Source organism: Dendrobium catenatum, unplaced genomic scaffold (assembly GCF_001605985.2).
Source record: "Dendrobium catenatum unplaced genomic scaffold, ASM160598v2 fragScaff_scaffold_156, whole genome shotgun sequence".
In the NCBI taxonomy this organism is placed as follows: domain Eukaryota; kingdom Viridiplantae; phylum Streptophyta; class Magnoliopsida; order Asparagales; family Orchidaceae; genus Dendrobium; species Dendrobium catenatum.
The window spans coordinates 5,697,637-5,710,375 of record NW_021318618.1 but is presented as its reverse complement, the minus strand read 5'-3'; the positions used below and the strand labels follow the sequence as shown (position 1 = coordinate 5,710,375).

General features: G+C 32.7%; 2 protein-coding genes across 5 annotated transcripts in view; one reads left to right on the top strand and one right to left on the bottom strand.

Moving 5' to 3' along the window:
• Positions 1 to 12,739, bottom strand: part of LOC110093937 — a 65,780-nt gene that overhangs the window by 25,700 nt on the left and 27,341 nt on the right. For 3 of the 4 annotated variants that reach the window (XM_020818999.2, XM_020818998.2, XM_020819000.2), the window contains exons 14-19: positions 11,142 to 11,240; positions 9,742 to 9,817; positions 9,598 to 9,657; positions 9,469 to 9,521; positions 9,241 to 9,395; positions 9,048 to 9,141 (exon numbers count right to left, since the gene is read on the bottom strand). In XM_020818999.2, the coding sequence (XP_020674658.1) occupies positions 9,048 to 9,141; positions 9,241 to 9,395; positions 9,469 to 9,521; positions 9,598 to 9,657; positions 9,742 to 9,817; positions 11,142 to 11,240 (537 nt within the window). The remainder of the gene's footprint in view (positions 1 to 9,047; positions 9,142 to 9,240; positions 9,396 to 9,468; positions 9,522 to 9,597; positions 9,658 to 9,741; positions 9,818 to 11,141; positions 11,241 to 12,739) is intronic. The other variant, XM_028692199.1, reaches the window with a different exon arrangement.
• LOC110093938 lies at positions 519 to 1,526 on the top strand. Its single transcript, XM_028692205.1, has 2 exons — positions 519 to 1,144; positions 1,223 to 1,526. Exons 1-2 carry the CDS (start codon positions 874 to 876, stop codon positions 1,357 to 1,359), a joined length of 408 nt encoding a protein of 135 aa, XP_028548038.1. The 5' UTR covers positions 519 to 873; the 3' UTR covers positions 1,360 to 1,526.

The following is a 12,739-nucleotide window of genomic DNA, read 5'->3' as shown; positions in this document are numbered from 1 at the left end:
GAAATTATTAGACCTGCTGTTACAAGATTTGCTACTGCATATTTAACATTGCAGAGATTCAAGGAGTTAAGACAACCTTTAGAAGCAATGTTTGCTTCTGAAGAGTGGGATAGAAGTTCATGGGCCAAAAAACAAGAAGGAAAACAGGTTAAAAAGATTGTCATGAAAGACGATTCATTTTGGCGGAGTACAAATTATGCTTTGAAGACAACAGGACCATTAGTTAAGGTGCTTAGAATGGTTGATGGTGAGAGGGCCCCGGCTATGGGATTTATTTATGAAGCAATGAATAGGGCTAAAGAAGACATTGCAAAAGAATTGGGAGGTCAAGAAAGTGCCTACAAAGAAATATAGGATATTATAGATGAAAAGTGGGATCGACAATTACACCAACACTTACATGCTGCTGCGTACTATTTAAATCCCCAATTTCATTATGATAAAGATTTTCATGTTGACAAAGAGGTGAAAACTGGTTTGTATGCATGTATGGATAGACTCATTTCTAAAGAAACTACCTCAAAGTTAATGATCAACTTGAGGATTTTCATTTGAAGAAGGGAATGTTTGGATTTAGAGCAGCACAAGCATGCTTCAAAACACGATCTCCTGGTATGTTTATAATTTGTGTATTTATAATTTTAATGTTAATATTTATGTTCAACTCTTGTACTTCAACCAATATTCATAAAATACTATGTTTGTCTTCATGTAGAACGTTGGTGGGCTCAGTTTGGAGATGATGTTCCTGAATTGAAAGCTTTTGCAGTTAAAGTTCTTAGCCTAACGTGTTCGGCTTCTGCATGCGAGCGTAATTGGAGCATCTTCAATCAAATTCATACAAAGAGAAGAAATCGATTGGCGGCAGATCGAATGAACAAACTAGTTTATGTTATGTTTAACAAAAAATTAAAAGATAGATATCTCAAATTGCAGAATCAAGGAAATATTGAGAATGAAATTGACCCTTTGCTTGTTGATGAGTTACAATCTGATGATGAATGGGTTACTCCTAAGAATGCTGATGTTTTTGAAGTTGAAGCAGAAGGAGAAACTCATGTCAATGAAGAAGACAATGAAGCAACTACCCAAGTATATAAAAGAAAGAAACCAAGTGAGATTGAAGCTTCGAAAAAAATCAAAGGTATTCTTAAATATAATGAATTATTTTGTATGTTACTATTGTTTCATTTTAGAGCTAATGAAATATTAATTGATATAGGAGATAAAGGAAAAAATATTATAGATGAAGAAGAGTTTGAGGATGACTTTGACATTAATTATGAAGATTCTGAAGACAATCAAAGTGATGATGAGCCTGCTTTGGGTCTTGATCCCAAGGGAATGTTTTATTTTTAAGTGAGTTTATTTTATATCTTGTATTCCAGTAATATTTTCCTGAAACAAATCTTCAAATTCATAGTTGACATAATATTTTGTTATTTTTTGTCATTATTTATAGTTTTAAATTAATTTATTTTATTCATTTTGAGGCTTACACCTCGATCCGCCTCGAGGCTTACGCCTCGCCTCGCTTAGAAAAAACGCCTCGATTCCCGATTTCGCCTTTTAAAACCTTGGTAAATACCACCTATTAGATTCGAGTTGTGTTTGCACATTTCATGTCAAAGCAAGCAGTAGCTTCTTTTGTATGAAATTATCATGATATCATATTATATTATTTAGTATTTGAAGGGGACATCAGATCATGGAAAGTATATTAGAGACGTGGCTGACGATCTACGACCATGATCGTGCCGATCTATTTTTGAGTCTTCATATGTATTTGTTTTATTTATTTGCTTTATGTATTTGTTTTAGTAGCATTTCCTGTTTTGCCTGTAAGGGTTTTGTCATATGTAAGCCCTAGGGGCAATGCCGTCTTTTATTTCTCTTTCATTGTAGGAGGCTATATATAAGCCCCATATGTTTCTTTTGAAGTTAAGGAATGAATGAATTATAATCAAATTCCTGCAAATTGAGTTCTTGTGAAAGCTTGAGAGTCTTTGGAGAGAGATACCTAGGAGAGGGAAGCAGATCACCCACTAACCTTCGAAGAGTCCAGGTTCGTGGCTAGTTTCTTCTTATTTCTTCCTCCTCTTTCTCCCTCCCGTCCTCTCCACCCCACGGTCCATCCAAATCCCACAACCACCGGCCACCACTTCAGGGCAAAGCTCCACCACCGGCCAAGACCCCTCCACACTCCACCTAGCCGCCGGCCATCCAAGATGGTTCACCCCTTGATTGGTTTATCCACTTAATTCCTCCACCTCCACCTAACCCTAATCCAAACCCTAGCCTAACCGCCGGCCTCTCCCTTTCCCCTTGCCTCCAAATTTTCAAATTCCTCATCATTGCTTTCCTTTCTTACTTAGTCTCTTTTGGGAAAGCTTTTCAATTTCAATTATTCAAATCAAATTTGAATTTTGAAATATTTCCTAAAATAGAATCCTATTTTAGGAAAATTTCTAAAATCAAATCCAAATTAAATTTGAATTAGATTGGAATTAAATCCTATTCCTTAATTTGAGAATCCCCATTAAGTAAGTAATAAAATCCTTATTTCCCCAAGCCCTCTCCCTATGCCACCGGCCCCCTCCTTGCCCCACTTGAATACTTTCCAAACTTCAAACCTCTCTCTTTGGAAAGAATTCAAAGCTTCTCCCTCTTTCTTACCCGCCCCCTCCCTCTTTCCAAATCACCTTTAAATCCTTTCCAAATTAAAGTATTAACTAGGAAAATAATTTCTTATTTCCCTCCATCCTCCCTCCCCAAAAATCTGAACCGAATTCTCCCCCAAGCCCCTTCCTTTGGCCAGCCACCCTCTCACCCTTTCTTCCACTTGGATTCTTAGAGAAACTTCTTTCCCTCAAGGGGAATCCCTAAGGATCGCAAAGGACATCGTCTACAACACTTCAGCACTACGAAATCGATGCATGGCTGATCCTGATCTTGACTCCGGCTTCGTCTACAACGAGCAAGGCTTCGTCGACATCCTCTGGTCGCCTTTCTTCGACGTCAATCCAGAAGTAGACAATTCCGCCGAGGAGTACATGGAGCATATCATCTTCACCCTGTATAAAGCCATCGAAGAGCAGCTTTCCATCGTTCAATGGCAAATCATCGCCGAGCCTCGACGAGGGTGAACTCTTCCTCTTCAATTTCCTCCCTAATCTTCTTCTCTTATAGGTTGTGAATCAGGCACAGGGAATCGTGCAAAGCTATCTGTAAAAGCTTAGTAAACGTAGGGAATGAGTTATGATTTTCTATGCTCCTATTCTCATTGTTAATCTAGTGATGTTATTGAAAATCCACTAAATTTGCTTATGTTGAAATTCTAATTGTTTTGATGATCCTAACAATTAGCATGTGATTTGGCCTAAGCGGAAGCACATCTCTTTTATTTTCTATTATCGTTAAGTGGCTAACATTTTAATTCTTATTGCTCTTACTTGAAAGCATGAAAATTTTTATTACATTCATTTAAATCATATATAGTTCTACATAAGTATTTATGATTATTTGTCATGTTTATTATAAACAATTTCTTTCCTATTTCCCATGGCCTTGAAAATCATATTATTGATTATTTTCATTCTTATTATGACTATTGCAGATAACGTTTGTTAGTCATAAATTTATGTAATCTTTTTAAATTATGACTTCTTTTCTAGCTTGTCATTATGTGTACCTATTTATAAGCTGTCACGTTCTATGACTTTCTTGTCAACTTGGAGCTGCCAAAATGGATATTACCAATTGCTCATTTTCATGTTTAATCATACAAAATTACTTCACCGAGCAAGATTTGGATCATTGCTTTATGCATAGTTTATTACATATCTATCTTTTATGGCATAATTTTTGGAGAATAAAAGATAATTGATCCTCACGCGGATAACTCTGCAAGGGAAATCAAAAAAAGAAACACAAACAATTATCAAAATAATATAAAATTCTTCTATGGTTTAACTTCTAATTCTTAAATTCATAAGACAAAACAATTATTCATGCTAAAAAATATATATTTGGTAGAACAATAAGCTTGGGCAAATACACAGGCTAAAAAACTCCCTCAGGCTTGTTAAAAGCGAGTTTCAAAATGGTCTTTAAAAGTGAAGCAAAGCAATGCACTAAGCTTGTGCATCACTTGCTTGTAAAGCGTAGTCTTCCAGCAAAGTACACATGTCGCATTGTTTCGATGCGTCGCATCATAGTGTTCGACTCCAGCTCAAAGCCAAATTCTAGTTCATATTTCATTGTTTGATTAAACATCTACAACAAAAAGTCAGCATCATTGTTTACTTTTGCCAACTGTTTCTCATAGTAATTAAGGTTTCGTTTGGGACAACTTTTTCATTGCTTTCTAAAACAACTTGTTGGTACAAAAAATTCTAATTCAAAAATTTTTTTTACTCAAACACTGTTTTAGAAAGCATTAAGAAAGCTATCCCACGAACCCTAAGTCTTCGCATATTTGTTCTTCATTTTCTCCCGCTAGATTATTCTCTTCACGCTCACTCCACTTCACCGGTTCTTATTATTGATGCTAGTAACTTGGCACTCACAAGATTATTCCTGAGAATACTTTTTTGTCTCATCTTCATACTCTCTTGCTTCACACTTACTCCACCTCCCAATCTCTAGCTAGTCCGTCAATCTCATATTCTCATAAGTATATTTTTTAGTTTTAAGTATATTGTTACATTGTTTTAGTTAAAAATCATTTATATAATTGATACTTTTTTAGGGATTTTGAGTATATTGAAATTACTATCATTAATGTATTATTATATTTGCTAACAATTATCATATGACGTCATTTACATTTGATTAACTAAAAAACTGTTGTATCTACATAATATATGTTTTTTTTTTCTCTATTTTTCTTTTTCTTTCTTACATAATATATGTATATATGATATAGTGCAAGCATGTATGATCTGAAAATTCTGTGAACTAGCCACAATATCTCTACAGCTTGCCACCATAAATCTATAGCTTGGAAAAACAACTTAAACTTGACAAGAAACTCTAAAACCCTCTTGGTACTTAAAAAATTTGTTCCAATAACTACATGAATTATTCCTCCACAAGAAGACTTCACATTGAATAACATTCAATAAATATCTTGTGAAATTATCACATCATTCCAAATATAGTGCAAGCATTAGAAATAATAGATAGGCATTCATAGCAATAGGCTTCTAAATTTCCTCTCTGAAAGACGACATTCACTAAATAGAAATTAAAATCCTATGGTCCATATGGAAATTTTTAAAGAAATCTACATAATATCGCAATCAAAATAATTCAAGGGAGGATGCAACCTAGGTTACTAAAAGCACGCTATGGAAGCAATGCGCTACAAAGCAAAAGTCCATCGCATCACTTCTTTCTCGCACAATGTGTGTTAGTGAAACATCCACTTCGCTCGGTGGTGTACTTAATCACTCATGTGAAGCACTCAGTGATACAATTTTGCATCTAGTTCAGTTTAAGGGAGACACCGATTCGATTGATAATTTTAAGTTATACAAACCATAATTTCCCGAACCCATTCATTCAAATTTTGAGAGCTCTAATCATAGTAGTTGTAGTGCTTCTTCCTCCCATGAGTCCTTACTACAATCTACAATCACATCCCACAACACCTATAGAACTTTCCACCCACAACTCTTTACAACGAAGCATTTAATTGCTTGCAACCCAGCATGAAATTTCTTCCCTAAACTCCTTGATATCTTTTGGTCATGCAACTACTAATCAACAATCACGTCCCAATATCAACCTTCTTCCTAGTCGGCCAGTCCAAAACATTAGTTTATTTTTTAATCGAGATAATTTCTCTTTCGCACATCAATCTAATTTTAGTTTATTGAATTCTTAAAAAAAGTATAATTACATAAAAAATCTATCAAATTTCTAATTAAAAAATTATAACAAGTATTTTTGTCATGTGCTTTTATATTAAAATAATCCCCAATCTAATGACATTTATAATTGCAAAAAAAATAAATATAGAAAAAACTAAATTAATGAAATGTCATTTGTCGAAGTAAATAATTTTATAAGATTTTGCAAAATAATATTTCTCATATTTATGTAATTATTTATCTGATTTATAATTCTTTCATCTTTATTAAATTTCATAATTATATTAATTGCGTAGTAAATTGAGAATTTATATAATTTTCATTAAAAAAGATTATATAGAGCATATTTTTTATTTTTTAAAAATTTAATTCATGTTCATTCTATTAATAATTTAGGTATGGTCAATCTAAACGTGAGGAGAAAGATATGAGTCGGAAGTACATATTAAAATTTGAGTCAAGTACTCTTCTACCATATGCATTTATTGTGGTAAAGAGACTAACATAGGTATATCTCGAGTAAAGGAGCATTTATAACTTTTGGAGCATCTAAAAGGAATAATATGGCTAATGTAAGAATGTGCCTTTGGATGTAAGAGAGGAGCTGCTAGTTTATCAACGACCAAAAAAATTTAGAATAAAACTTATGTATGGAACATAATAATAGTGATAGATAATACTGAAAAATTAAATATTCACATGCTCGTGCATTGTGAAAAGAGATCCTTTGAATCATCTTCTGGAACAGGAAGCATCAATGTAAATAAAATGTAAAGCTTTATTGATCAAAGAAAATGCATTAAGAAACTAAAAATGAGATTGCAAGAAGGAAAAACATGAGAACAAATGAAAATCAAAGAAAATTAGATGAGGGATAAGGATAGAACTATACAATAGGTAGCTAAGTGGCTCTACGAAACAAACATAATGAAGTTGAAAAAGATTTGATCACATGAAATATATTGCTTTAATTGTAAGAGAAAATGCAAGAAGAATGTGGAGGATCACAACAAATTTTGGCAGAAGAAGGGGTGCACACTTATGTTAAATGGGTGGACTGATCATAGAGAATGATATGTTACTTTTTTTGGGTTAATTCACCATCTGATATAATATTCTTGCAGTACACAGATACATTTGAATATTCAAAAAAGTGCATTGAAGCTCTCTGAACTCCTTGATGCAAAAGTAGAGAAGAGGACATACAAGTATTGAACATCATGTGCAGCCTATTGCATAGATATGATGTTGAAAAAATATTGTGAACACCAATCAAATGAAAAGAACTATCAAGAAAGCTTTGGAATAAACATGATGAGAAAATACACGTGGTACAAAATTATTGAGGCAAGACATCATTTTTTTTTGCTACTGCTTCTCTCACTGTTGCAAGCATACTTAAATAAAAAATAATATAAAATAAAATAACGACATATATTAATGTATGAATATTGGAAAAAATATAAATTCAGTGTTGACTATAAAGGAAAGAAAGCGATCAAGATAATATTTTGATATGGTGTAAGCTACGCCTTGAAGGTTACAAGCCTGTTGATAAAGAAAATGATATTAATAGATAGTGATAAGAGGACAGCTATGGATTACAGTTATAATGCAATTAGTGATGCATTTGGAGGTAAATATGCACGTTTTCATATTATGGATGCGATATAGAGCTGTCAACTCCAACAATCATTGCATCAAGCTAGCTACTATCTTAACCATAAGTTATTTTCCAAGAATAAGTCTACAATACAATCAAATGGACAATTAATGAAACGTTTATATGCAATTATTGGCCAATTACTGGGAGACAGAAAGAAGAAAAGGGCCATAGATCAAGAACTTTTTATTTATAATAATGCCAGCGGCCTACCTGCAACTAAATTTTCCATTTATAATAGAGATAATTAATATTCAGGTAATCTCAATCGAAAATTGGACATAATTTTAAATCTATTTGTAGATTAAAGATTTTAGGATTTATATCATAATTTCAAATTTTTAATACAATGGAGTGCTAGAAAACATATGGTGCATCAACCCCAACTTTACAAAAATAGGCTATTAAGATTTTAAGATTGAGTTGCAGTGCACTAGATGTGAAAAGAACTAGAGTGTCTTCGAAAAGATTAATAATTTATTAATTTTATATATACCAAATAATTCACATGTTCTATGCATTTCATTATTACTTTTTTTATGGATTCAAACAAAGAAGATAAATCGATTAAATGATAAGCATTTAAATAATTTAGTGTTCATTAAGAACAACAAAGCTTAAAAAAAATTTAATTTTAGAGATATTATTGATCTAATTAGTTTGATTCTATTGATGAAAGTTGTAAGTAGTTAATTAGGGAAATGAAGGATACTTGTGAGCAATAGTTTAGAAATGAAGATCTCAATTGGAGACAAATTCAATAGGCATCAAAGAAATTGATTGAAGGTAACTTGTAAGATTTAGTAGGTCAAAAATAAGAGGAGGTTCATCCTCAATGAGTACTAATTCATCTTGATCTGCTTCATCTTTTACTGCTCACGAAAAATAAAATGAGAATGACTCATGAGGAGAAGAAGATTTTGAAGATGGCGAAATTCCACTTAAAGGAGAAGAGATTATGTGAATGCAAAAGAGGATAATGACTAATGAATTCTCTGTAGCTTGCTTTATGAAAATTGAAACTTCAAATATTTTAAAAAAAAAATATAAATTAAATATGTTTTTCTGTAAATTTGAAATTTCTAATTATACAGCAAACCACTACACTAGTTTTAATAACTAATCATTTGTTAATTTCCATGCAAAATAGAACGTACTGGAAATTTAATTTTACGGATCAATTTCAAGGTTAGTCTCCAAGTCAGGGCTGTACATCACATTTCTTATTTATTATATATCAAGTTTTAAGTCATCTATTAAATATTCTATATATTATACTTGTTAATTAATGTGTCACTATATTTTTAATTTAATATAATTTATGAGCATTTCAATTAATAAAAGCTCCGGTTCGTTTTGCATTTTGTACAATGAAGCAAAAATGAACCCTTACAAATTACATTTCAATTTCAGCTTTGAAAACACTGGGCACAACAAAAGGCTTAAATTACAAGTGCAAAAAACATCTAATGAAATTCAACAGAAGTTCAAAATCAAAATAAACTTGCCTGCAAATCGTGCAACAGCCTAAATTGCAAGGAGCCTGAAATATACGCCCCAATTGAAAGCCAAATGGACTACAAGTGTTGGAACTTTGACCACCTTCATCAAGTATATGTTCGCATAAATTCTCAATTTTATGTTAAATAATATACAAACACATAGATGAAGTAGGATAAATTTGAATATAAACATTATCACCTGCATTATGGGCATTATGGCATCTTAAAGTAAAGGATGATTTTCCCCCAGCTTTATCCGTCATGCTCATATCTTTATTGTTGAGATCATCAAGTAACAAAAACATCGCAATCTGGTGCAGGGACTTGCCATAAGAAGTGTATATGGAGTGGTATCTACAAAAGAAAAGCTCTTAATCAAACACTAAAGAACATTCCCTCTCATTGAAACCAAATTCTAAAAACTCACGGCTTTCTTCTTTTCTCATGCCCAGCGTGAGCTTCAAACTTAGAAGCACTCAGCTGAAAATAAAAAAGCATTAAGCTAATTGATATTGGTAGATTCTTGCTTATAGGAGATATGAGATGAGAAAATCACCATAGAATTACAACAGCTGCAAAGTATATTTTTTCCAAACTTGTAACCTTCCAGAATTTCCTGTATGATGGACATAATCGGTTGAATCAGTTATATGACACAGAGTATGCCACTTAAGAACATGAATCTTAACTATCTCAATACCTTTCCGTGTGAATAATATGACAGTTTGGTTCCATCATTAAGCAATTCAAATATTTGCTGATGAAAATCCAGCTCCCTGATTTGTTAGAAAAGTAATTTAGATTGAAAAATAAAGTAAATGTCCTGTAAGGCTAATGTAAACCATGAAGAACAACTAGGACTTCTATTGCTCAGCCACTACCTAGCTAGCTCAACCACTACCTAGCTAGCTTTCCTCGTCCGATCCAACCACCAAGATGGCAAAGACAATATTTTATTTCTTTTTGTTTTGAATCGCCTAGGAGTTTCTCATTAAATCATTCATTAGCCCATTTGTCGAGGTTATTTTAAAATTTCCAAGTTCAGATGCCCTTCATAAGGATCTTTTTAAGATTACTTCATAGTAAGGAATTATTATTAAACAAAGTCTCAAGGATGCCCAAACAGTTCAACACTTATTTAGATGCTTCAAGTATTTAATATCAACTGCTTTTGATTTTTTTTTTCTTTCCAACATAGTGCCTTTCCACATCTCTACCTCTTAAACTCATTTTGCGATAGATTCATTGCTTCACTATCTATTCTACATCAAGTGGTAACCTAAAAGGCATGCACTCATTCTGGAGCATGAGTAAATATAAATTAATAATCATAAAATAATAGTGAATTTTGACAGTCAAAAAATTAAAAACATGAAAATCAACTACAAATACTTCATGAAAAAAGTGATGCTTAAAATAGAACACGTACAGATATAATAATCATAAACACACATGAGTATTACTGTTCATTATTGAAAATCATCCATAAAAGAGAAACATGTATGTACACTTCAAAGTTGATTACTATTTTGATTTCTATAAAAAGGGCAATGTCACTGGTGCATATAATTAGATGAATATTACCCAGCTTCGAAGGAAGGATAGTTATGGGTACACATGATAGTAGAATACAAGTCTAAAGATGCCTATATATCTCTATCCACATTTAAGCATGTATATGCACAGTAATATCAAGTAATTCAAACACTGCATAAATGAGCGCAACCATAGGAATATTTATATGGAAATAAAAAGGAAAAGCGCGCTTTTTTACACATCTATAAGCCAGTATTATTAAAAATGTGGCACTCTAAATAAGCTAAACTAAATATATAAAACCTTCAATGATAACTATAAAACTATGTGTAACTAGTATAACATACTTCCAAATATCTTTGATGAGACCATACTCGAAATGTTCTAAAATTAAAAAATAGGCTTCAATGCTTCCATTGCATATCCAAAATGGTAAGCAATTTGGCTTTTGGAAAATTTTAATTTCAAAAGGCCAAGTGAGATTTGACACAGACATATACAAATATTCAAGCATTTAAGAATAAAAAAAAAAATCATATATGGAAGGAATCCCATTAGAAGTACCTGTGCTTCATAGTCTTCTTAGCTTTCCTTGAGACACTAACCTCAACACTATTTCCTGGAGGCAAAGGTAAGTTATTCTCTGAAGCTGACAACATTAACCTATATTTATACACAATAATAAACTTGTAAGTTAAATGATTTGAAATGCAAATGCAGTAAAAATGACCAAATTCTAGATATAACAAGTAGAAGACTAAAATGAAAGCCCAATAATCAAGGAGCACATGCAAAATAAGCAGTTTGATGAGTTGAATTATAACTCCAGCAGGCCAAACATAGTTCTTATGAATGCACTTCAAGGATCCGACACAATCTGCCTTAATAGTGGAGAAGAGAGAGTTGAAGGGAGGTTAGCACTTCGCTCTCCTAGCTCTTTTGTTGGGTAGTTCAAAATCAAATAAACTCTTCAATTCATTCATCACTAAATCTAGAAATTCATCAAGAGGAAGATTTTTGTTCCTAAATGTTTCAAAAAGTGGCATGTTGTTAAGAACTATAGAAATGAAGTCATTTGCTATGGTTTCAAATAAAAAAAGTAATAGGATATATTATTGCGCTTCTTCAAGAGAAGAGTTAGGTAATCATCATGAGCCGTTCTTACGTTTTGTTCTAATATGTTTATGATGTCAAAAGGGAAGGCCCTAAGGAAGCTCTAAATTGGTATGGCAACAGAAACTAGCATCATTTAACTACATTTATCAAACCTAGAATCTTTTTCATTAAGTTCAAATATGTTGAACTTCTTAAATCTCTTATTAGAAAGGGTTGTATGAAGCTTGATGAATTGCCCACCATGGTAAATAAATGGGGTGAGAATATTGATACTTCTTCAAGCAAGAAAAATGTTTACATGTAGATTAGAATTGATGGTTTGCCTTACTTATTAGTCCAAGCATACCATTGTAAAAGACAAATTGCTAAATGGCAAGGTGCATGCTCTTATCTATGATTTTTTAAGTAAATTCCAAGCATATGCAAATTCATTCAAGCAACCATGATTATATTTTTATACTGTTAGCTTCAATCTATTAGGTAATCTCAGCATGGGAGAACTTGGAAAGAATTTCTCTCCTTTGTCAATAGAGGATCTTGGTGTTAAGTATAATTCTACCATTGTTCTGTATGTGCGGCACTATTTGCACTCCACTCCTAACTCAAGGGAAAATACTACTTTTTGCCTAATTATTGCTAATCACATATCCACAGTTGCAGATGAAAACAAAAAAGGGAACTATATATATATATATATATATATATATGGGGGTGTGAATATTTGACACGACACGAAAATCCGACCCGAAAATTTCGGATTAGACCCGACTCGTTTCCAAAACGGTTGGGTTCTGGTTCTAGGATTTGACCGTTTTGAAAAATGGGTCGGGTTCGGGTTGACCCAATGGGTTGTCGGGTCAACCCGAAAACCCATTTAAAATGACTGCCCGGCTTCCTGGGGACCTGCCCAAGCCTGGGTACTCTGCAAGAGTACTTTGTTAGACTAGAGCGTACTCCGGGACGGTTGATTATGTTAAATAAGATGCATGAAGTATAGTTATGACATATGCATATGACTTTTACATATCTTGCATAAGGACATAATT